The sequence below is a fragment of the Pongo pygmaeus genome, chromosome 5, assembly GCF_028885625.2.
Source record: "Pongo pygmaeus isolate AG05252 chromosome 5, NHGRI_mPonPyg2-v2.0_pri, whole genome shotgun sequence".
NCBI lineage: Eukaryota > Metazoa > Chordata > Mammalia > Primates > Hominidae > Pongo > Pongo pygmaeus.
In genome coordinates this window covers 57,339,490-57,365,077 of record NC_072378.2, presented here as the reverse complement: position 1 = coordinate 57,365,077, position 25,588 = coordinate 57,339,490, and the positions used below count along the sequence as shown (strand labels likewise).

Below are 25,588 nucleotides of genomic sequence, written 5' to 3'. Positions count from 1 at the left end.
ATTAGATTTGAAATGACTTGATGGCAAGGAATATATACTTTATATATGTTTTATACATTTCATACATTTTCTGGTATTTTTTATAGTCCTGGAGCGTACTTTGGAGCTGAAAAAAATAGACATTACTTGGTATTACTATAAGCTAGTGAAATAGAAGGGATAATCCAATTATATTTTCTTTATAATCCTGTTATCTCATTCCTTTCTGATTCTGAAGAGTACCTAACTTCTGAATAACTTATACTAACTGAAATTATTCAGGACTTATGAACTAAAGAACATATGTTTAATTTAAATACTTTATCCATATCTAGTTTTGACTGTTAGAAAATATTTTTAGGTTTTACAAATTTATCTTGGAACCGTGAAGTCATTTATTTTACCACACTAAAATATTCATGGGTCAAAGATTTAATTTTTTAATTTTTTTTAACAGTTGGTTTGTTTGAATCCAGCTCTAATATATGTAACATTTTTATTTTAGTGGCCGTGTTTACATAGCTCTTGGATCTTTTCAGGGGCTATATCTTCAGTTTCTGTAATTAAGCAGATTTTGTCTATATTTTGCTAATAAATATTTATGAAGTTGCCATGTGGGAGAAACTAGTGATAATGAGAATGGTCTGTATTTAGAAGCAATTGAGCACATTTACTCTCAAGGACCTGTGATAGATGACATGCTAAAGTAGATTAAATTAAGTCTGGATCTCTCAGTTAAGAGCATAGAACTTAAAAAGAATCAGTCACACAGACCCCATCGCAGAAATAAAATTTCATAGAAAAATTGTATAAATTCAGACAGAAATCTGCCTTTATTATGAATGTTACTTATTTTGTTTACACTTTTTAAAAGGTTAGCATCTACAAATAAGTTACATATTTCTTTTGTTGAATTAATTGATTTCCTTTTAGAAGTTGTACTTTATAAATAAATTACTTTACCCTTACCAGAGATTACTTGGAATGGCGTCTATCACTATATATTCTTCAGTTTCTTTCTTATTCCTATTGCTGAAAGAAACCGAAAGTCATTTCTTTTGTAATTGAAAATTTCATTATCAGTGGTATGAAGTGAATTTCCAAAATGGCTCATGTAAACAAAAAGCTCCATTTTAAGAAGCATTACTGTGTTCTTTGTTCTAGGCTGCATTTTGGACCTATGGGCATTTCACTGGCTATGCTATTATGCTATTACTCTAACTGGACAATCAGTTGTGTTTTAAGGGTAGAAATAACTATGAACAAGAAGTGTCTACTTAATGAATACGCCTCCATGATACATGTCCTGTTGCCACTTCCAAACCTCATTTTGTTAACTTGTGCTTACTCATTTCATTTTTTTCCTAAACATTTTCTCCAGAGAACTTTGGTTAACTTAATTTAAAACAATAGGTTTCTTGGAGTCCCATTTGATAATTCTGTGGTTACTAAAGTAGATAGAGATTAGCAGAAGCCAGAAGGATGCTTCTGATGTTGCCATTACTTAGATTCCAGGAAATATTTGAGATCAATGCATTTAAGTCCATCAAATAGCACTAAGAAGAACTACAGTTTTATGTTAAGCATTCTCTTAGGTGCATAACATTCATTATTTCTTTTTAGCTTCTATGCAAGTGTTTGAAATGGGTGCTATTATCCGTATTTTACAGATGATGCAAATAAATCTTAGGGAGTCTTTAATAAGACTGTTGCTGTAGCCAACAGAGTTAGTAGCAGAGTGGGGATTTGAGGTCTGGTATTTCTGCCTTTGAAGTTGGTGCTCTCTAAACTGAGAGGAAAATGCTTATATGCAACCATTTGAATGTTCTGTTCACTGTTCTCTGTTGCCTTCCTGATAGACTCCTAGCTTTTTAGCATGGCATATCTTTGTAGGTGTTTTATTCTAGTGTAGCCATTCATGACGCTTCTGTATGCATTGCATACCATATCCACTCTCACAGTTATGCCTTCTTCTGCCTTATACTCGCCATATCACTGCCTCCTACGTAAAACCACACAAATACAAATCAAAGAGATGAAACAGATAGATAAACTCAGTCTTGTGGTGGCTTACGCCTGTAATCCCAGCACTTTGGGAGGCCGAGGCAGGCGGACCACCTGAGGTCAGGAGTTCGAGACCAGCCTGACCAACATGGAGAAACCCCATCTCTACTAAAAATACAAAATTAGCCAGGTGTGGTGGTGCATGTCTGTTATCCCAGCTACTCAGGAGACTGAGGCAGGAGAATTGCTTGAACCCGGGAGGCAGAGGTTGCGGTGAGCTGAGATCGCGCCATTGCCCTCCAGCCTGGGCAACAAGAGCAAAACTCCGTCTCAAAAAAAAAAAAAAAACAAAAAAACAAAAAACCTCAATCTTGTTTATAGTAATACAAACTGCTATTGTATTGGAAAGTGTCCAAACAGCCTTAGTAGGTGATTGAATAAACAAACTGGTAAGTCCATACAGTCAAATACCTCTCCGTAATCACAAGGAACAAATCACTGGTACATGTAACAGCGTGGATGAGTCCCAAATGTATTATGCTGAGTGAAAGAAGCTAGATTGAAATGACTGCATGCATATATTTATGTGAAACATAGAACAACCAGAGCTAATCTATGGTGTCAGAAATCAGGTTGCCTGTGGGAGTGAGGGTGGGTATTAATGGCAAAGGAGGCACAAGAGAACTTTGTTGGGGGATGAAAATGTTCTTTATCATGTTTTGGGTGCGGGTTACAGGATGCAAACAATTGTCAAAACTTTTTGAACAGAACACTTAAAATTTACTTATTTTATGTTAGTTGTACCTTGATTTTAAAAAGATAACATAAAATCAAGCCAAGTTCTTTTTGCATAGTTCTGTCATAGCACTTACCATGCAGTTTTGCAAATTCTGGCTTCCTCGTCTGTCTCCCATTGGACTAAGACAGGATGACTCATGATGCCTTTTTGTATTGCCAGTGCTTAGCACTTGCCTGGTGCTTAGTGGGTTTTCAAGAGATGCTTGTTGACTGAATGGAATGCTACCTTGTTAAAAAGCCTGGCCCATTAAAAAAAAAAAATAGTTTGGAAAAACTGGAGACCCACTTGTGTGCTTGGTACAATCTTTAGAAGCATGGAAATCTAAGCTTCATAAGAGTTGTGATTCAAGCCATTATTCACTTATAGAGATTTGTATACAAAAAGTGTAGACTGAGTTTCTACATTTTTAGTAATTTGCTTTGAGCTTTTCTAGTTAGGTGTCAGGTGATGCCTGAAGTTTAAAATTCCATAATTTCCCTATTCTACCCTCCTCTCTCCTCTTTTATTTTGGAATAATTTAGGCCTGGAGGAGATCCCTGAGTCACACCTGTGGCTTTAGGAGTCTTGAAAGTACTTCATTATGGAAATAAATTTTAGTTTCTAAGTTTAATTTCATAGTTAGACAGAAGCTGCTAAATGCTCACTTGCTCTGTAGGTAATGGGCCACATGGTGGTTCTCTGTTCTCTGAGGGAACCCAGTGGCTTATTATCTCTTGGGAAAAATTCTATAGCATTTTAAATGTCTCCCTGAACCTGGGATTTCAGCATTAACCCCGTATGTTCAAGATGACACCAGTAGTAGTGTCACACATTTTAAAAAGTATTGTACAAATTGAGAGATTCTCAAAACCAAAATATCACAAGAATGCCTGCTGTAAAAAAAAAAATAATTGTTAAAAAACAGATATTCTTTGAAGAAAAATTGGAAGAAAAAAGATGAAAATAAAAATTACTGATTATCTTACCACCTACATTTAATTACTAACGTTATATTGGCATATTTCCTTATAATCTTTTTTCCTAAGCACTTCCAAGCATTTTTTCCCTATTGGTGACGTCTATTTAATCAATGCATAATCTTTTTTTGTGGCTCTATCATAACTGACTTGATAATTTTTCTATTCTTGGATGTTTAGGATGTTTTTCTACTAGTAGCTAATAATAGCTAAAAAATATTGACTATTAACAGGCATGACTTGCATTTAATGTTAAAATAAATATTTTCTTGTTTTGGTCTTCATCTGAAGTTTGGATTTTTTTTAGATTCCACAGCCTGAAGCACTGGGGGTTAAGAGCATGGATTCTGGGGCCTTGAACACATTACTTAACTTCTCAATGCCTCTTTTTAAAATCTGTAACAAAGGAATAATAACCATCTGCTGTTGTGAAAAATGTAAATGCTTGGGACAGGGCCTGGCATATAGTTAAGTGCTATATAAATATGAGACATTGGCATATAGAATACAAAACATTATGAACACTTTTAAAGCTTTTGCTCAGTATTGCCAAATTCTGGAAAGGTTATACCAGTGGAGTCTCCCATCAGTGCTATCTCAGGGTGATTATTTTTACCACACAGAATTAGCTATTAGCAAAACTTCCTTAGTATGCGTCTGTTGTTATTGGCACATCATTCAGTCTTTCTTCTTTACTAGCCCTGATTTTTGTTAGATAATTTATCTACTTCTTAATAAAAGTGTGGAAACAAAGAAAAATGTATTTCCTCTTCTTTTTTTTGCATATTTTCTTTTTTTTTTTCTTAGGGACTAGAAGGTGACTATGTTACTTTCTCATGAAGATAGATAGGAGGGACTGTGGAATTTGAAAGTTTGAGACCACTCTTCTCTTAGTAGGCAATAAAGAAGCATATATTATTTTTAAAATGTCTATAAGGAGATCTCAGAAAGGTGTCCAGTTCTTCAAAGTTTGCCTTTGGTTTTCAAGACCAGCAAGTGGACAAGGCAAGAGTTCACTAGAAAGTTAAGGTATGGTGCTTGCTTTGGCAGCACATATACTAAAATCGGAACGATACAGAAAGTTGAGGTATGGAGATGATCCACCCAAGGTGATATTCTCTAGTGGGTAAACTCTTCTCCTCTGACTCCAGTCAGAGCTACTTTATCTCTGTCTGTTTTACATGTTGTGTTTTGGGTATTCACTGGGAGAATGAGTCCTTAGCTAAAACAGGTTTGAAGATCTTTTTCCCAAGAGGAATTAAGCCTCAGAGAGAAGTCTGCGGGCACCCCACACATATAACATTTAATGTGTGCCTTTCCTTTTGCTCATCTGTACTCCTGGGTGTGGCTGCAGGGAGAGGGGTGCGGCGATGGTGGTGGTAGCGGCAGAGCCCTTCTGGGATGGTGTTGGGTTAGTGTGGTTGTGTTGAGTGTGGTTCCTAAAGCCCACTGGGGCATGCATGGTGATCCTGTAACTAAAGCAGTTGTCCATACCAGCTGTAAACTACAGTTAAATAAGCAACTTACAGTGGGAGGCCATGTGATTATGAACAAACCCAGAATGAAAATTTTTTCCAGTGGTTCAGAGCAGTTGTCTTTGGTGTTCTCCACCCGTTTATTCCTGCTGATGACTTCCTCTGTGACTGGCCCTGTTCTATTACAGGAGTGAAAAGTGTTACACATGTGAATCATACCTGTGATTTCCATTGCCTTAAAAAATGTGGCCTCACAACCTGAAAAAATACTCTTAAACTCCCTGGTCAAATTAAAGAGACCACAGTGATATGAAAGTAGTTACTAAGAATTCTAGATCACTTTTTTTCATGAAAAATGGAACTTCTTATATGAATATTAGGCCATGTATTAAGGTATATCTGATTTTATTCCTTAGGCCATATTCATGGTACCAGTCCATCCTTATCAAGAAAGACTGATTATGTTCAGGGTAAACGAAATTAGAGCATTCCACTCTGTAGTAACCTACAGTATCAGAGAAAGACAAGAGCTCCCAAGCTCTTATTTTTTTATTTTTTTGAGACACAGTCATACTCTGTCACCCAGGCTGGAGTGCAGTGGCCCAATCTCGGCTCACTGCAACCTCTGCCTCCCGGGTTCAAGCGATTCTCCTGCCTCACCCTCCTGAGTACCTGGGACTACAGGTGCACGCCACCACGCCTGGCCAGTTTTTTGTATTTTTAGTAGAGATGAGGCTTCACCATGTTGGCCAGCCTCAAACTCCTGACCTGAGGTGATCTGCCCGCCCAAAGTGCTGGGATTGCAGGCCTGAGCCACTGCGCCCGGCCCAAGCTCTTATTTTTGACCTTGTATTGATTTATACCATCACCTTGAGAAGAATGAAAATTTCTCTGTACCTTTTTCTAATTTACAATATAGGGGACTTTTATGCAGTTTATTTAGTGAAGGGCTTGATCCTAAACAGCCAAGGACATTTTATTTTGGTTTTTCTTTTTCTGGAATTGATATAGTAAGAAATCACATCTGTTTATCTTATGTCCTGTCCTAGTTCCTTGATGTTGGAGACTGTATGGGTTTGATTCACCCTTAACTCTTAATTTTGTATAGTGGAAAGGGTATTAGAATATCTGGGCCAAATTCGAGTTCTGCTGTTTCCTTGCTTACAGAAATCTTGGGCTAGGTTATATTCTTTGAAATTTATTTTTAAAAACTCAGTAAGAAGAGGATGATGATCCATAAAGACAGCAGTAAGATTGTTGTGAGATGATGTGAAATTCTGTAGTGCATAGTGTTGTGATTTTGACATTTATTGCAGGTTCTTGATAAGAATTTGCTGATTTAATTGAAGTGTCTAGGAAGCCAGTATATTTCTTGAGAGCCTACTACATAATCTTAATTATACTCTATTATCGTATTTAGCACTTATAAGAATACTGTGTGAATAGGTGTCTGGCAATACCTATGATTCTGTTTTATAGATAAGAAAACTTGAGTTGAACAGAAGTTAAATCATCTTCCCAAGCTGAAATTGCTAGCCGGTTTTGATGCTAATATTTGAACCCAGGTTTATGTAGATTCCTTGCCTCCTACTGATTCCTAAGTCTTGTTTTTTGTCCTTACCATAGCTGCCTACCGAAGCCTACCAAATACAATCTAGTGAAACCATATACAGGGTATACAACCATATACAACCATAACCATATATGAAACCATATATAGGAATATATATTCTTTTATATTTTGAAGTCTAAAGGCACCTACTTATTTAATGAACTTATGTAGGCATATGTTGTCCAGGTAGGCTATTGGTTGGGACAGAAAATAGCATAAAGGTAAGAAGAAATAGGATTCTTTCAGAAACCAAGAAGTCATAACATTTCAAAGAAACTTGAAAAACTGTATTTATTCCTTATAATTTGTTGATTTTATTTTTATCTGAGTTACTGGAGGTCCTGCTTTAATAAATTTTGAAGGTATCTTGTATGAATTTGATTTTTAAAGTGAACTGTTCTGTTTATGTCCTTACATATATGTAGTAATTATAAAAGTTTTCAAAACTGAATACTTTAAAACACCAAATTACTTAAGGTCTTCATAATATAATGGATTTACCTTACATATAAATAATGTAGAAATGATGCTTATTTAATTTATTTTCATCGAGTTACATATCTCTGTGCTTTGGGGTATATTCTTATCTAGAGCTCCGAATCTAGAAAGAAAGGCTGATAGTGAAAACCTTTTAAAAAAGTCTAATTTCTTAAGGTTAGCATGTTACAGATTAAGAGTTGCAGAAGCTTTCTGTCCTTAAACAGTGACTCAGATCAGCAGAAGTTAGATTATATATAATACTTAAATGTTGTAGCAGTGTAACTATAATTAGAAATCTCTTTATATGTTTTTAGGATGCTCAGGTAGGAGAAGGTAGATTCTAGGAGTTTTATATTCAATTCTTAGCCAATCGTGAGAACAGATACCAGTAAATTCCTTGTCAGAGCAGAACCTGATCCCCTAGATCCCAGCCAACAATAAGATTGAACCTCAGCTGCTCAGCAACTGCACTTATAGGAAGGCAGGAGATCTGATGACTGGGAGAGCAGATAGTGGTAGAGGAGGAGACACACAAAAAAGCATTTGTATGGAGAGATTTATGGCATCTGTAGTTTACATCTCAGCTTACCTGGCACATTCTACCATTCTCCCCTTGCTGTGGGTCTGGATTCATGACAAATGCTGACAAAACCATTTGTTTTGTTCTGTGGCAATTAAACTTTGAACAAGGAGACTCTTCACGCAGTGTAATTTCTGACTATATTCTCAGTAACTGATTCTCCTTTCAGAGACCTCCTGTGCCTTCACTGTTTTGTATCTCAGACTGGGCAGCCATTCTCTGAAAAAGGTATCACCAGTTGCACCTTCACCTCTGCTCGCCAACTCTCACCCCTCCCCTGTCTTCTCCCCTTTGCCTTCCCTCCTGCAGCCATCAGCCTAAGAGCAAGTCCAGTCACGCCTGGAGTGCTTAACTCTGTCTTCAGACCAGAATGGGGTACTCTGGCATGTGTCTCAGTATTTTTTTCTGTATCTTCCATAGAGTCCACCGGAATATGTAATATATAAATGAATAAAATAACTTGAAACACATTTTCCCCTCACAATTATTATTAATAGTAATAAATACACCCTCTTTGTAAAATAATCAGGCACTCAATCTGGAAATATGTAGAATGAGACATGAAAGACACCATCTACCAGCCTCTTTCCTTATAGCTTCCACTCTCTTCTACTGATGAAACTGCTCTTCCTCATGATATACACCTTTTATATATATTTATTATTTTCCATTTTTTTTCACTGATCTTGTAAACCTCTTTTATGTTACTATGTGCAGATTTTCCTCTATTAAATTTTTATAGGATAGGTGAAGGGTGAACTATAATTCATTCATTTAGTCTCCTGGTAACTGATATTTAAATTGTTTCAAATATTTTGCTATGGTAAACATCTTAGTATGCTAATCATATATAAGCAAGTATTTGTTTCGTACAGGTAGAGTTATTGGTTCAGAAAGTATATGGATTTTAAGTTACAATGGACACTACTAAATTGCTCTCAACAGAGTCTGTGGCCGAGTGAGGTGCCTCATACCTCTAATCCCAGCACTTTGGGAAGCCAAGGCTAAAAGATTGCTTGAGGCCAGGAGTTGGAGACTGGTCTGGACAAAAAAGGGAGATCCTATCTCTACAAAAAATTTTAAAAATTAGCTGGGGTGTGCCTGTAGACCCAGCTACTCAGGAGGCTGAGTTGAGTGGATTGCTTGAGCCCAGGAGGTTGAGTTTGCAGTGAGCTATGATAATGCCACTGTACTCTAGCTTGAATGACGGAGTGAAACCCTGTCTGTTAAAAAAATAAAAAATAAAAAAGTCTTTGCCATTTTACACACCCACATTACAGTAGCTTGAGACTACCTATTTCTCTGCATTCGGCATTATCATTCTTACAAATTTGTGCCAATATGAAATCATTTTATCTGCATTTCCTGATTAGAAAGATGCTTTAGTATTACCCCATATTTTTTTGGCCATTTGCATTTCTTCTATGAATTGTATGCTCACATCATTTGTCATTTAGGAAGAGCTGTCCTTTTTTCTTACTAATTAATAGGAGTTATTACTCTATTTGGATATTATTGATGTATATTTTACATATATAGCAGATGTTTTCTTCTAGTGAGTTATTAAACTTTGTCTGCAGTGTCTGCTGTTACATCAGTGGTTTGTCAAATTTGATAGTTTTATTTGTTTAGTTTTTTTGGTTCATAACTTGTTTTGAAATATTCTTCCCACCCAACTATTTTAAAAGCATTATTTTCTATATTTTTAAATGGTTTCATTTGTTTTAAGAATTGTCTTATTTCTAATATTGTATAATTTCTTCGTGTACTGCCAGGTAGTATAAATCCAAAGATTTTACTGTAGCTGTGTGTTGGACTTGTTATTTCCACACTTCTCTTGAAATGTGCAAGAAGAAAGCTTTTCTTAACGCCTTACAGTATTTCTTTGTACATGCAGCAACATGAGAATCCTTTGTTGCCAAAACAGAGGCAGACAATATTATTACTGTGGGACCAACTGTAGGCTTTATGTATATGGGACTTTGCAGTAGTGACTAAGCTAAGAAATTACAGGGAAATAACAGCATTTGTATACTTTGACCTATGGAGTCCTAAAGTATTTTGGAAACTTTTTCATAATGATGAATAATTTTATGTGATAACTTTCCTGGTAAGGACCTTCCTTTTAACGAAAGTAGGGTGGAGGGGCGAGTGGCTGGGGAGTGGACTGTGGCTAAGGCTCAGAGTTATTAAGTAGCTTCCTCTAAGTCTGTCCTTCCACAGAGGTGAGTCACAGACGAGTGGATGAAAGTTGGATTGACTAGAACATGAACATCAGTTGTAGGTCTATACTAATAGAAATAAACCATAATGATGTTCCTGTGGGAATGAACATTTGGTAAGATTTTTCAATTAAAATGAGAGTGGGAACTTTTTCCTATTACCCATTTCAACTATGTGGCAGCTACAACCTCCAGTAACCAAGTAATGTTGGCTGAGATTTCTGTGGTTGAAGGTCAAATCAGGTAGGCAAGTGAGGTGTTACTAGAGTGAGGCAGTGCTGTCAGCTGATGATTGGGTGTGAGCTGATAGCTCACAGGTGGTTTGAGATGGGATTCTACGGGGATGGGGTGGTGATGTGCAGCCTCTTTGATTTGTTCTCACCCAGCTCCCTGTTCACCAACCATCCATTGTCCATCTTTTTCAGGAACTGATCTTTTCAACGATCCCAACTATTCCTTCTTTCTTCTGTGATACCAATAATCTTACAGCTGTTTACTTGCAATATTTTTACTGTGTTGTACCACAGAGCTATTTCCAGGCAGTAATGGGGAAACTGACTAGCGTCCTTTCTTCTCCCTCCATATTATTTCTACACAACTCTAACACTGAATGTTTACCTTTTTTTTTTTTTGTTTTTTGAGATACAGCCTTTTTCAAAGTGTTTCTCCATCTTTTAAAATTCACATCTGATCCTTAAACTCAGAAATCTCATGCCTGCCTTAAATTCTGATGTAACTTCTTAGTAAAGCATTGTGGCTCCCCTCCCTCCACTCTTTAGAGTCATTAAGCTACAGAAGGTAAATTCCATCTTGTGGATTCCCACCATTAACAATTGGGCCAAGCTTTACTTTTTTTTTTTTGAGACAGAGTTTCGCTCTTGTCGCCCAGGCTGGAGTGCAGTGCTGTGATCTCGGCTCGCTGCAAACTCCGCCTTCTGGGCTCAAGCAATTCTCTTGCCTCAGTCTCCCGAGTAGCTGGGATTACAGGTGCCTGTCACCATGCCCTGCTAATTTTTTGTATTTTTAGTAGAGACGGTTTCACCATGCAGGTGGTCTCGAACTCTGACCTCAGGTGATCCACCTGCCTCAGCCTCCCAAAGTGCTGGGATTACAGGCGTGAGCCATCATGCCCAGCCCAAGCTTTACTTTTTATTTTTAACTCATTTTTTTAAAGTTAGAATTTTATTTCCTAAGTATGAAATTATAATGTTGAGTAGGCTTTTACAAACTGCACTCTCTGCTCTTGGTAGCTTCGTGATCCGGGCAAGTTGTTTAACCTCTAAGTGCCTCAGTTTCTTCATCTGTAAATGAAAGTTATCTCACTGATTGTTATGAGTATAATGTGCAGTGTGTGTGTGTGTGATATATGTGTGTGTAATTGAGAACAACATCTGGCAAATAATAAGTGCTCTCTAAGTGTTTGCTATTATTATTATCATCCTGGTTTCAGTGAAATAGACAGGCTCAGGCTTTCGTGTAGCAGAGGCAAGGGCTCTAAAGATAATTGGAAAAGGAGAGATAGGAAGAGAAGGGCTATCTACTAAGCAGATACTTTGAACTTCTCAGCAGGAGCTGGTGCAATTTATTCATTTATAGTATATTTAGGATAGGGTTAGAAAATCATATAAAGATGTTTCAAAGCATCTTGGCAACTGTTAATCCGGCAGTATTGTGGTATGATTGAATGCTGGTTCTCTATTGCTGAAGTAAGTAGTGATCATTTTTGTTTGTTTGTTTGTTTGTTTGGAATTAACTGTGTATACATACAGTTTCTATTCAGGAAGGTCTATTGGTCTAATGTTTCAGACAAGCATAAGAATGCTGAAGATAGTTTGTCTTTTGCTTGTTTAGAACAAGGGTTCTTATGTCTTGACTTTTCATTATTCATTTATTCATGCTTAGAAGTGAAGTGCTCCTGAATTCGAGGCACCTTGCTTTTCCTGCATTATTAGATTAGGGGTTCTATTGTTTGATGACATAAACGTTTAGAATCAGACTTCTTAAGATCCCACTTTGGCTGTGGAATTTTAGGCTAGATTCTTAATCTCTACAACTTTAATTTTCACAGCTTTAAACTGAGGACAGTACTACCCAACTCAGAATTATTGTGAAATCCAAATGAAAATTTATCTATAAGGCATACATAAAGAAATACCCAAAAGTGGTTTTCTCCCAGGAGAATGTATGTCTAGCCTGTAAAGGTGATCCTTCCAAATCCTGTTACTAGCACACATATCAGGGATAAGTTAAACAAGTTAGGCTGGATTTTTTTTTCTTTTTATTGCAGGGAAATTCTGCCTGGGGTGTTAGAAGAGAGAATGTGATGAGTTAGTTCAGCTGTGAAATCTAACATCCTATTGGTTCGCCTCATTGCAAAACAAAAAAAAGGGAATTAAAACTTTTTTTAAAGGACTTCTTAAGAACAACTTTAAAATGAAAAGAAGAAATAGACAATTTGGTTTCTTTTTAGTAACAGTTGTATATATCCCTACAAAAATAGTAGAGGAGTCTGGCTTTGTTAATATTTGTTTAAAAGGAGGTGTTGACTAGTTTTCAGCTTGCAAGTAGGAGTGTCTAGTCAGTGTTTTCTTTTCTGCATAGAAAGTTAACAGGACTCTGACACATCCGAGTTTGTACGGAGAGAGTTTAGGAAACTGCTGCACAGATTTCCTGCAGAATGATGGGGCAGCTCATGAAAAATGGTCAAGATTGGAACGCAAAGCTGGTGGGACTGATGTGCTGTATGGGTTAGTAGTATATACTATCACTTTCATGTTTTCATAATTGGGAAAGGAAAGTTGCACTACCTGCTTTGGTTTGCATGGCGATAGTTCAGCTGATTGTTGGGCATCTTTCAAAAACCTGTACTGAAATCAGGACAACTTCTGAGGCTCCCTGAAGAGAACTCCCCCACCTATTGTTGTCCACAGAATATGTATTTATATAATCTCAATTACTGTGTGTGTGGTACTGAGTGAGTTTAGCTTTGTTTGGATTCCACTGAAAACCAGTCAATATACATTGTAATAATCAGTACTCTTTTTGCATTTGTTTGTTCCCCCCCAATTCTGTTATTCTTTGTCTTCATTGTCGTTACATATTTTCAGCTGTTACAGTTTATAAGTGGGATATAAATATATATTTTTATTGAAAACTTAATCTATAAATGAAATAATTTTCAAATAGAGGAATGTTATAAAAGTTCAATTGTTTAAAATCACAGGAATCATTTTCCCTTTTAGTTGCTGTAACAGCATTGCTCTAAATATAAATCTCAGTGTTAGACATCTCTAACTGAAATGAAATAAAGAACCATTATGAGACTTGTAATTGGAAAATTAGATGGTGTAACTGGAATACTCCCTTTTGAAATAACTCCCTTTTGAAATAATGTGTATGGAAAGTGGTGTGATTTACAAAGTCTTCCCAGACTTAAATTATTCTCTGACTCTAGGTTGCTCTCTTGAAGAAAGTTGAAGCCTTTAAAATTCACATTAACTCTTTTCTCGTTACTGTAGCATTGTGGAAACCTCTCATGTTAAAGAGCATATTTTGGTATTTGAATGGGACTCATTTAAGTTGATCATGGTTTAAAAGAAAAGGTTTAGGTTGTTCCTGTTAGAAAACAGTATCAGAATTTATGAATTATGTGTGTTATTTAGTTAACCTTATTCTTTGTATCTTATGTACTTTAGTTACGGATCATAATTCCTAGATATTACCTCAGTAGTACCTATGAAATATCATGTTATTAGCAGTGCTTTTGAGCATCTAGCACAACAACAACAAAACCCCATTGATCAAAAGAACTTTTGTATAGTTATGAACCTATCCTCTGTACTTAGAGGTAAATTATTTGATTAAATCAGCTTTCTTAATATACTGATTGAGTAAGTAATTATCCAATTTATCTATGGAATCTGTTTTACCTCATGTTCCTTGAACTTTAGGACCAGTTTTTATTCACTTAGAAAAGAAGAAATCTATTTTGTTAACCCTTTTGTACCCAAGAAGAAAATAGTTTGTATAATACACATAATACATTAAATTTATTTTGTGACTTATATGGAAACTCTATTCTTGAATTATAAAGATTTTTAATATATTATTAATTTTTTTTTTCTTGAGGATTTAGCATCAGGGGCCTTGGTTGTTATTTAATGGGAATAATATGGATATTACCTAGGAAGTAATTTTTTTCATTTACTCTGTTTTCTTTTTGCTGGATGCTTAGAACATCACTGCTGAAAATGTGATATGAGTGCTAGACTTTGGCACAGAACTTCCATTGTTTGCAATCACTTGTCCAAAGTTCACATCACATCACAGAGCCAGATTCCCCAGCTCCCTGTCTGTGACTGAGATGTGGTCAGCACTTCCATTTGAAAAATGACAGTATCTTGGGGATAGTGGAAGCAACCTTGTAGGGAATCATAAGAGTTGGGTCCTAACCAAGGCTCTTTCAATGTTAAATGATTAAGTCAGAGTTTCTTTTTAGTGGAGAAATTGACACATGGCTGGCTTCTGTCTTGCTACCCTACTTCCTGTCCTTTAAGCCCCACCTGACTGCCCTGGATGAGGTTGGTCCTTCTCTCTTTTGTGCTTGCATACATGGTGAGTGCCATGTACTTCTCTCAACTGGTGTGCTTACCACACTGCCTTCCTGTCAGGTGTGCTTTCCAGGTCATGAGCTTCAGAAACCAAGACTAGTGCTTTCTCTGCAGCCTGGTGGTCTCAGTGTTACAGGACGGGGGTCCAGATCCAAACCCCAAGAGAGGGTTCTTGGATCTCTTGCCAGAGAGAATTCAGGGTGAGTCCACAGAATAAAGTGAAAGCAAGTTTATTAAGAAAGTAGGCCAGGCGCGGTGGCTCACACCTGTAATCCCAACACTTTGGGAGGCCGAGGCGGGAGGATCACCTGAGGTCAGGAGGTCAGGAGGATCAACCTGGCTAACATGGTGAAACCCTGTCTAAAATACAAACATTAGCCAGGTGTGTTGGCGCATGCCTGTGATTCCAGCTACTCAGGACGCTGAGACAAGAGAATCCCTTGAACCTGGGAGGCGGAGGTTGCAGCGAGCTGAGAATAAAGAATGGCTACTCCATAGACATAGCAGCCCTGAGGGCTGCTGGTTGCTCATTTTTGTGGTTATTTCTTGATGATATGCTAAACAAGGGGTGGATTATTCATGCCTCCTTCTTGTAGACCATATAGGGTAGCTTCCTGACATTGCCATGGCATTTTTAAACTGTCATGGCGCTGGTGGAAGTGTCATAGTGAGGACGACCAGAGGTCACTCTCGTCGCCATTTTGGTTTTGGTGGGTTTTAGTCAGCATCTTTACTGCAATCTGTTTTATTAGCAAGGTCTTTATGACCTGTATCTTGTGCTGACCTCCTATCTCAACCTGTGACTTAGGATGCCTTAACCATCTGGAAATGCAGCCCAGTAGGTCTCAGCTTCCTTTTACCTAGCTCCTATTCAAGATGGAGTTGCTCTGATTCACACCCCTCTGACACCAGCACCACCATAGCACTGGACTCATTAAATGACCAGATAGATGCTAGGATGAAGAGTGAGTAAATGAAGGAAGTACAGAATCTGCACTTATCCGTGAAGAGAACTAGTAAATTGTTTATGTTTCCTTGTTCTTGCTTTACCTACAAATTGGTAATTTAGGTTCATTTTGAACTGTTTAGGAATAGCAAGGCCGAAAGACATTTAAGACACCATTATTGCTTTAAGAGATATAGTTGTATATACTTCTGTATATATGTATACAAGTAATTCTACATTGTTTTCCTCAGTTGGATTGTCCTTCCTGAAATAAAATTATTTCGCACAACGGGCATCTATCTGTTGAGCGCATAGAGGCATTGCGGTGTAGAGGCTTTGTGGCATCTAGTATGTGGTAGACAAAGATGAATGAGGTATAGATGATGCCCCTAAGGGGCCAATAGAGGACTTAATAAATATTTTGTGGATAATATTATTGGTTCGTTATTAATATAATTGCTTTTGATAGCAGTTTTAAGCAAAGTGCCTGGGGGTTTTACATTTGGAATCAGGCAAATAAAATAATTTTAGGGTCAGGCACAATGGTTCACGCCTATAATCCCAGCACTCTGGGAGGCTGAAGCAGGTGGATGGCGTGAGCTTAGGTGTTCAAGACCAGCCTGGGCAACATGATGAAACCCCATCTCTGCAAAAAATGCAAAAATTCACCAAGCGTGGTGACATGCACCTGTAGTCCCAACTCCTTGGGAGGCTGAGGTGAGAGGATCATTTGAGTCCAGGGAGGTGGAGGTTGCAGTGAGCCAAGATTGTGCCACTGTAGTCCAGCCTGGGCAACAGAGCTAGACTGTCTCAAACAAAACAAAGATAAAACCAGGCCAGACTCGGTGGCTCACGCCTGTAATCCCAGCACTTTGGGAGGCTGAGGCAGGCCGATCACGAGGTCAGGAGATTGAGACCATCCTGGCTAACACGGTGAAACCCCATCTGTACTAAAAATACAAAAAATTAGCCGGGCGTGGTGGCACATGCCTGTAGTCCCAGCTGGTTGGGAGGCTGAGGCAGGAAAATTGCTTGCACCTGGAAGGCGGAGGTTGTAGTGAGCTGAGATCACGCCGTTGCACTCCATCCAGCCTGGGCAATAGAGCAAGACTTTGTCTCAAAAAAAAAAATTTAGTATAAATTCTGAGCATTTATATTCAGAATTAGGAAACTACTTCTACTGTCTGGGAATGCTTTCTGCACCCCTTTCTCTAATTTTTAAATACTCAAGAAGTAGATTAGAAGTTGGGGGCACTGAAAAGGTATTATAGGCAGAATCAAAAGATGGGCTGTATATAAGTACCTTTTGTTTCTCCCTGACAGTGATAGGAAATGGAAGGTGTTTCAATGAGGTACTTTGGAGAAGAAATGCTTATGAAATAAAAACTACGTTATATGTTCCTCCCCCCCATTCTTATTGGCATTAAAGTAGGAGAACTCTAAATGATAATGCTATCACTGCGTAGTCTTACAACAAGTTGAATTTGAACAGACCATTGTATCACTTTACTAAAATTTCTTTATTTCCTTTTCTTGAACATTTGTGTTTTTTCAGAATTTTTATTTTCCTATTGTAAGCACTCTGATTTATATTCTCATAGTTACATTTTGTACATACTATGATTATAACTTCAGAATAGATTTTAGAAGTAGATTTGCTGGGAAAGGTCGTAGATATTTTTAGGGCTTTTTATGTATATTGACAAATTGTTGTAGAGCAGTGTTGTCCAGTAGAGCTTTGTTTTAGAGCAGTGCTGTCTGACAGAAACTTCTGTGATGATGGGATTATTCTATATCAAATTATTCTAAAGTAGTGCTGTCCAGTAGAGCTGTGTTCTAGAGCAGTGCTGTCTGATAGGAATTTCTGTGATGATTAGAATGTTCTATTTCTGTGCTTTTCAATATGTTAGCCATTAGCTACATGTGACTGTCGAGCACTGAAATTGTGACTAGTGCAACAAAGAAACTGATTTGTTAATTTTATTTTGCTTTAATTAACTTTGATTTAAACTTAAATACGTGTATGTGACTAGTGGCTACAGTACTGAACAATGCAGGTCTAGAAAGTTTAAATTACATTTTCATCAGCAGTATGTGTGTCTGTTTCCTGTGTCCTTTTCAACATGAAATTTTTTAAAAAATAAAATCTTGGCAATTTGGTAAGTTAGAAAGCTTTTTCTGTGTTACTTTATATTATTATTTTTTGTTAGTGAGATTGAGTACCTGTGTGCATTACATTTTTATTGTTATTTTATTATTTTTTTGAGACAAGGTCTTGCTGTGTCACCTAGGCTGGAGTACAGTGGCACCATCATGGCTCACTGCAGCCTTGAGCTCCTGGGCTCAAATGACTCGCCCACCTCAGCCTCCCAAGTAGCTGGGACTATACGTGCATGCCACCATGTCTGGCTAATTTTTGTATTTTTTTGTAAACACGGATTTCGTCATGTTGCCCAGGCTAGTCTCCAACTCCTGGGCTCAAACAATTTGCCTGCATTGGCCTCCCAAAGGGCTGGGATTACAGGCATAAACCACCACACCTGACCCTTGGGCATTACTTTTTAAAAAATTGATTAGCTGTCTGTTTTTGCCCACTTATGTATTAAAATGTTAATCTTTTTCTTCTTGCTGTTTTTTCCTAATAGTAACATTTGTCTCATATTGCGTATATTTTCCCCAGTTGATATACTTTTGTTTACATTCAAGTTATTCTAGAGAACATAAATACTTTTAATAAATAGGGCAAACATTTTCAAAGAAACTTTAGTTATATTACAATAGTTTACAGGGGGTTAGGAATGAAGAATGAGGAGAAAAAGAGATGAAGAAAGAGACCAAGACATATCTTACCCCCAAGGAAAGGATGGAGAACATCTGAATTGTGGTAGAAGAGGAAAGAAGACCACCAGGGAAGGAGAAAGAGGTAGCCCTGGAGGCAGAAAGGAGAGAAGAGAGAAGAAGGAAATAAGAAAGTAAGGAATTGCTGTCTAGAAGTAGGGAGGAAGAAGATAGTGTAATACAGTTTTGAATGCTAGCTCTAGGTGTTGGATGATTATCCTTCTCCTTTGAAGTAATAACTTGATGAACCACAGCATTCCAATTGCTCTTTCTCCTTAAATCAGAAGAAAACTTTTCTCACTCTTCTTTGTGGTGTCTATAGGAACCAGGGCAGGATCACTGTCCACAGTGAAGATCTAGTTGGGGCATTTCTTTGTTATACAGTTCAACACAGGAACCTAGGAAAGAAATAGCATAGGCCAGGCATGGTGGCTCACGTCTGTAATCCCAGCACTTTGGAAAGCCAAGGTGGGCGGATCACCTGAAGTCAGGAGTTCGAGACCAGCCTGGCCAACATGGTGAAACCCTTACTAAAAATACAAAAAAAAAAAAAAAAAAAAAAAAAAAAAATTAGCTGGGCATGGTGGCGCATACCTGTAGTCCCAGCTACTCTGGGGGCTGAGGCAGGAGAATTGCTTGAGCCCAGGAGGCAGAGGCGGAGGTTGCAGTGAGTGGAGATCATGCCACTGCACTCCAGCCTGGGTGACAGAGTGAGATTCCTTATCAAATAATAATAATAATAAATTACTACTTAATATTAATTAAGCAGAATAATTAACGTTCAGCCAGAGTCTACTTCAAGCCAAAAAGTCTCAATTTAGGCCTTGCCTTTTGTCAAGACTTTAAACTATTTGCTGGGTAATCATGAACAAGTCTTTTATCCTTGTTAAGTCTTGGTTTCTTATTCTACAAAATGGGAGTAACCCTTCCGCTTATGGCTGTGAAGAGCAAATGGGATGTACATATGGTAAAGTGCTTTGAGAAATTCAGTGCAAGGACAAGGCTTATGTTAGACAACTTCGTGGTAGTGGTGGTGGTGGTGATGAGGGGTTATGGGACAGAGGGGCAGAAGGCATTTGTTTAATGGAGGAATATTGGTAAATGCAGTACTGGGAAGAGACCAACCTGACAAGCAGCCCTTTAAACACTTTCTTACAGATAGCCTGAAGTTGCCAAAATTTAACAAGAAACTTTGAATACACTGAAGCATATCTTTTAAATATCTCATTTTTGTTTATATTCATGATCACAAAGTCATCTATTCATAGATTTTACCAACCTTATCTTTATATATATATTTTTCCTTCCAGATGAACGGGACAAAGTTCAGAAGAAAACATTTACAAAATGGATAAATCAGCATCTCATGAAGGTCAGTTTTTATTTCGTTCACTTCCTGGAATTGTTTTGAATATTTCAGTTTATTTAGCAGTAATTGATTATATAGCTCTGAAGCACAACTTTTGAAAATCATCTTGAAAGTTTAAATTCTAGAGAATTTTGCATGCATTTTAGGCATCTATAATTATTTGGTGTGTGGACGGTGGGTAGTGATGGAGGTGGAAAGGTAAGTACCCAGTAATTTCGGTGCATTCTGTGACATTAGTAAAACCTGTTACTATTGGAATCTATAAAATCTCAGGAGTTTCAGAAATCTGTAAATATTTATATGTTAGTGCATGGAAAAGCTACACTTCTTAGTAAGATTTTTTTTCTCTCTCAAGATTCAAACCAAGTTCTGGCCTCAGGTTTATGTGGATGGCAGAAGGTTAGATGAGAATAAAGATATTGTAGGGACAGAAGTCTAGACTAATTTTATTCTTATACTTAATTTAATCCAGTGATTGGTGCTTACATCTAACTTTCTCTATGAAGCAGTTAATGGTTGTGGTTCTTAAATTAATATTTACTTGTGTACCATGGGTAATTTTGAGAATAAAACTATCCAGAAAATAGATACACACAAAATTTGCATGTAATTTCATGGAGTTATTGGACCCCACTGAAGCCCTTCGGTAAATCTTGTGTAAGGAACCCTTAGGATTTCACAGTAAACTATTGGTCACTTCCCCTTTCTCCCACCTTTTAAGGAGAGCCCTAAAGTTGAAATAGGTCATGTTTCTATTTGGAGTTTTCTCACATAGAAACGTTATTTTAAATGTGGTTATATATTCTTAAGCTAGCCAACAAATCTTATTTAAACTATCATATAGCTTAAGAGTGGTACCAATAATGTAAATAGCGTTTAGTCATCTTCTATAAAAGTGATTTTTATTTCACGGGCATATCAGAATTACCTTAGAGGTGTGTCAGTCTTGTCTCTCTCACCACTTGACGGAACCTTTTTCTCAAATTCTGATAATATCCCTTAGGGAGGGCACATCACGCACTCTCCGGTTGAGAATCACAAACGATAAAAGGTTGAAACCCTCTGCTTTGTGAGAAAATATATTGTGAATTCTGACACAGCATGTGGCAGTTCATCTGTCCTCTCCCAAGCTTTTCTTTCATTCTGCACATACTTTATGGGAGAGGATCTCTTCCTTACAGGCTAGGACACCTCTGTAAAGTTTGGGGTGTGGATACTGTAATAAGTTGCCTGGAGTGCTGACTGAGGCTGGGGACGTGTTCCCTATCTTTTAAATAATTCTTAAAAGTTTTGCCTTTTCTAAATTTTTATCTTGTTAATTTAAATTTAATATTAGTCACTTATTTCCCCCTGTTTTTTTTCACCCTTGTTGTGACTCCAAGAACTATTCTTGTTTGTTCTATTCCTTTGGACAGTGAGGTGCTTGAGAGGTTAGTCTCCAGACAGGCCTTTCTTTACTGGATTTTTTTTTTCACTTTTGTAAAAGGTATATTGTGTTAATTTTGAACAAATTATCTTTGAAAGGAAAACATCTTTTGCAAGGTTATCAGTCTGTGACATGTACACCAAACAGAGGAGCAGAAGAAGCCTCACCTTTGAGGTCAGGTAAATGGCATTGTGTCCAGGCTTTGCAATTCATTATTTGTGTGAACTTAATCTCTTTATGCCTTCATCTGTAAAATGGTGGTAATGCCAGCTTGGTGTGAGGATTTAAATGAGATAGTCTAAATAAGCATAAAGCATAGAACTTGGCATATTGTTAGGCACTCTATAAATGAGAGCTTATGATGTAGAAGGGTGGATTGACTTGGATGGTGTCAGACAAAATTGTGAAGTTAAGTGTAAGTTGCTTTTGGTGCCCATCTGCTTCCCTTATCTGTGTCTCTTTTTATTACATCAAATACTTTTCCTTTTAGTTTATTCATTTTAGAAAAAGCTACAGTTTGGTGTTCAGACTCTTTTTGAGGAGATTGATAGGTGTGTTGCCTCTTTACCTTAGAGTCCTGCTGGGACACTGAAGAATAGCTTACCTGTGGTAATCCTGTAGCTGTGCTCTCCTTGCCCCCTGTCTACCCCTCCACAGATTTTTAAAGGTTGATTTGGGGGCCTGGAGTCCTTTTTTAATCTGCTTTTCTTCTTCTCCCACACATTCTTCTCACAGAAAGGGAGTCAGTGAACACTCATCATACTTCTGAAAGGTTGGCAGCTTTTGGACCTCAAAGTTAGTTTTACTTAGAGTCACACTTGGAGGGCATCCTCAAAATTTTCTGGTTCAGTTCCCTCGTTTAAAAGTAGGGGAAACTTGCCACAGCTACTACTGTTAGAGCTGCACTAGAAGTCGTGAAATGAGAATATGAATTCGAATGAGACGCTGTGTCCAGCGTTTGACTTCTTTGAGCACTGCAATAGGTTGCAGATCCCAGCAGGTCCCCCTTGGATGTGGGGCTGTGTTTACTTTTCTTACCTTATTGTTTCAACTATTTGCTAATTTTTGTGACTTAGGAAGTTGTGATTTATGTAGCTATAAAAAAGCATATACACATTGCTCAGGGTTGATACTGGCATGGTCAATTTTTAAAAGTTTATATAACTGGCAAAAGTAAACATTATGGAGCTTTTAAATGATTGCATAAGTTACTGCTACATTTATATGCATAAATATTTTCTTCTTAAAATATTTGGTGAGGTTTTTTTGCTCTTTGATACAGTTTCTTTTATTGTTTTTTGCTTATTTCAAAAGCATGCTCATTAAAAGGAAAAAAGTCAAAATTATAAATGTTTTTGGAAAATCAGTTAGAAACACAAAAGCAATTATTAGAAAAAGTTTTTCTGAAAACTCTGGCACAGAAGCTTGAAAAACAACCCATGATGTACCAAAATTAGCGATACTTGGAAAAAAAAGCTGTAACTGGGGGATATTCCTTTTCAACCAAATGGCTGTTTAAGCCAAATGGTTGTGATGATCAAATTGCTTTTAACCAAGTGTATGCCACTCTATATTTTCAAACCATGGTCTCATTTATCTTTAAGCTTTGCATATGCTGCTTCCTTAAAAGAGGGTCCTTTTGCATCTCCACTTTCATCTGGCTGATTAGTGAAGAATTAACTAGCACTTGTGAACTAGAACCCGTTAAAATTAGGAACATGGAACCGGATTAAAAATTTCAAGATTTTTAGTTCTTTGTTTTAAAAGACTTGTTTATCCAGAACAAAGCAATCTTTAAAAATATTATTGTTTAAAAAGTTAAATATTTGATTTGTGACATCATTTGTTTTATTATATCATTTAAAATATCTAGGTAGGATAACAATGTCAAATATTAAAGCAACTTTATAAGAAAACAAAATTTTCATGATTATTAAATTCTTTCTAAGCCCAAACTTGCAACTTATTTATAAAAAGGTAAAGTAATCCTGAGACCAAAAAGTTTGAGAAATATTACTCTATGACTCTATGTAATAGGTTATTTATTGCAGCACTGTTATAACTGCAAGGGGTTGGAAATGACCTACATGTCCATCAATAAGAGATTGGTAAAAATAATTATGATACATCCAAACAGCGAAATACAACATTAGAAAGAATCAGGAGCATTAGGCCAGAAAATAAAATGAAACACATCAATCTCTTATTGATGGTTTCACTGAGTAGGAAGAGGTAAAACCATCTCTATTTGCAGATGATAGCATCTTGTTTAAAGAAAATCTCAGGGAACCTAGCATAATAACTACCAGAATGAATAAATGGGTTCAGTAAGGTTGAAGCATACAATATCAATATTTAACAAACTATTGTGTTTCTATACACTTGCAAAGAACAATCCAAAAATGAAATGAAGAAAACAATTCTGGGCCAAGCACAGTGGTGGGCACCTGTAGTCCCAGTTACTTGGAAGACTGAAGTGGAGAGTCTCTTGAGTCCAGTCTGGGTAACATGGTGTGACCCTGTTTCTTAATCTTTTGATTATCAAGGAAAATTCAGGATCAGGTCAGAGAATATTTTTCACTCAACAGTCCAGCAGATAACACTAAACTCTGTTTAGTCTCAGTGGATGACGCCAAGCCCTCAGCCTGGCCTTCAACCACTGCTGCTCCATCTCGCTTTCCCACTGGCGTCCTGGTGCCCTGCACACCAGCCCTAGGCCAAGGCTGCTTGAGGATGGGCCCTGAGGACTTTTAAAATGTAACCTTTTCTCCAGCAAAAAATTAATATGGCCTTATTTTGTATTTTTCAGAGCCAAAATTACATTTGTTTAAAGCAAATCGGCTAATTAATTAAAACTTGTATTTGTTGGTGAGCAGACATCTGTGGCTTTTTTCCAGATGTATTTAAATTTTAGTGTTCCGGTAGTTCAGTTGTATGACTAAGCCTGCCCTTGAAACTGATTGTTCTGTTAAGAATGTTTTCCTTTTGATTCATCATTTTTCAGAATATTTTTAAGAATAAAGTGCAGTTAACACACAGATTGTTTACCTTGCCAATCATGGTTTCTAGGTAAATTACTGGTGTCAGGAACATTTATGTATTATTCTTTAGCATAATTTAAACTGCAGAACTAGAGTAAGAGCTGGTTGTTATTGGAAATACCTGTGTCTTCAGTTAGCTAAATTTTACCTGGAGAATTGTTCCAAAATATAAAATTGATGACATTCTTTTGTCATTTACAGCATTTATTTCTGACTGTTCTACCTATGACACTAGGTACTCCCTCTTTATATTAGAGGGTTTTATATAACTACTTGTTGTTACTCATCACGTGCAATTTGCTGCCTAGAAATTCATAGGACAACAATATGAGAAATGGCACCTATGAGTTAAGTACTGATTTAGCTTTTGCTTTTCTCGGGGAATGGGGTGGGGGACGGAGAAAGAAGGAAGGACTTTATTTTCTGAAGCATGTTAACAGCTATCATTAGAAGACTCCCTTTAATCATTACTTGGGCCTGGAATTAGAACTTGAGCCATGAGAGACTGTGTTTAGGAGGAGTAATTTAAGGGGATAAATGATTTTTAGGGGAAGATTGGAGTCCAGAGAAGTCTATATAATGTGGTTTCCTTGCATAGGATCCATCTAATTGGCAATTTATGGTGGAAATATATTCTTCAATACTGATCAGCTATATTTTAAATTTATTCCTTCACATTTGAAAGAGGATATTTGGTCTAAGTATTTTTTCTTTTTGTAAACTTTAATTTATTGACACATAAATGCATTTGGAGAGGAAGAGGCCCTGGATGCCATTGTTGGACACACCCTGTTTGTTAGTCATCTACTTGGTTACTACATGGGAGACACCCAACTGACTATCACAGATTTTATCACTGTTCCATCATGACTTTGGAAAGCTTAATTTACTCGTGGCGCAGATATTCTTTGCCCACATAGTGAAGTCAGTGACTTCATGACTCCACCAAATCAATCACACTATTCTTTATTTTCTGATTTGGTGGCGGGAAGAAAATATAAATCCTCAAGCTGAGAACACAGTGGTATCTTTTAGAGAATAGAAAAAAAAGCTCTATTTCCTCTGTGGTTTTGACCATTGCAAAGTTATCGAGAATAATTTCACATCTGTGGGCTCAGATTAAATAGGGGATTTTTTGAGATGGAGTTTTGCTCTTGTTGCCCAGGCTGGAGTGCAGTGGTGCGATCTCGGCTCACTGCAACCTCCGCCTCCCTGCAACCTCCGCCTCCCGGGTTCAAGTGATTCTCCTGC

General features: G+C 37.2%; 1 protein-coding gene across 19 annotated transcripts in view; it reads left to right on the top strand.

Annotated features, from left to right (window-relative positions):
- The window catches only part of DST (dystonin), a 481,968-nt gene that overhangs the window by 188,613 nt on the left and 267,767 nt on the right, over nucleotides 1-25,588 (top strand). For all 19 annotated transcript variants that reach the window (XM_054493134.2, XM_063666280.1, XM_054493142.2 and 16 more), the window contains one exon: nucleotides 19,812-19,873. In XM_054493134.2, coding sequence (XP_054349109.2) covers nucleotides 19,812-19,873 — 62 coding nt within the window. The remainder of the gene's footprint in view (nucleotides 1-19,811; nucleotides 19,874-25,588) is intronic.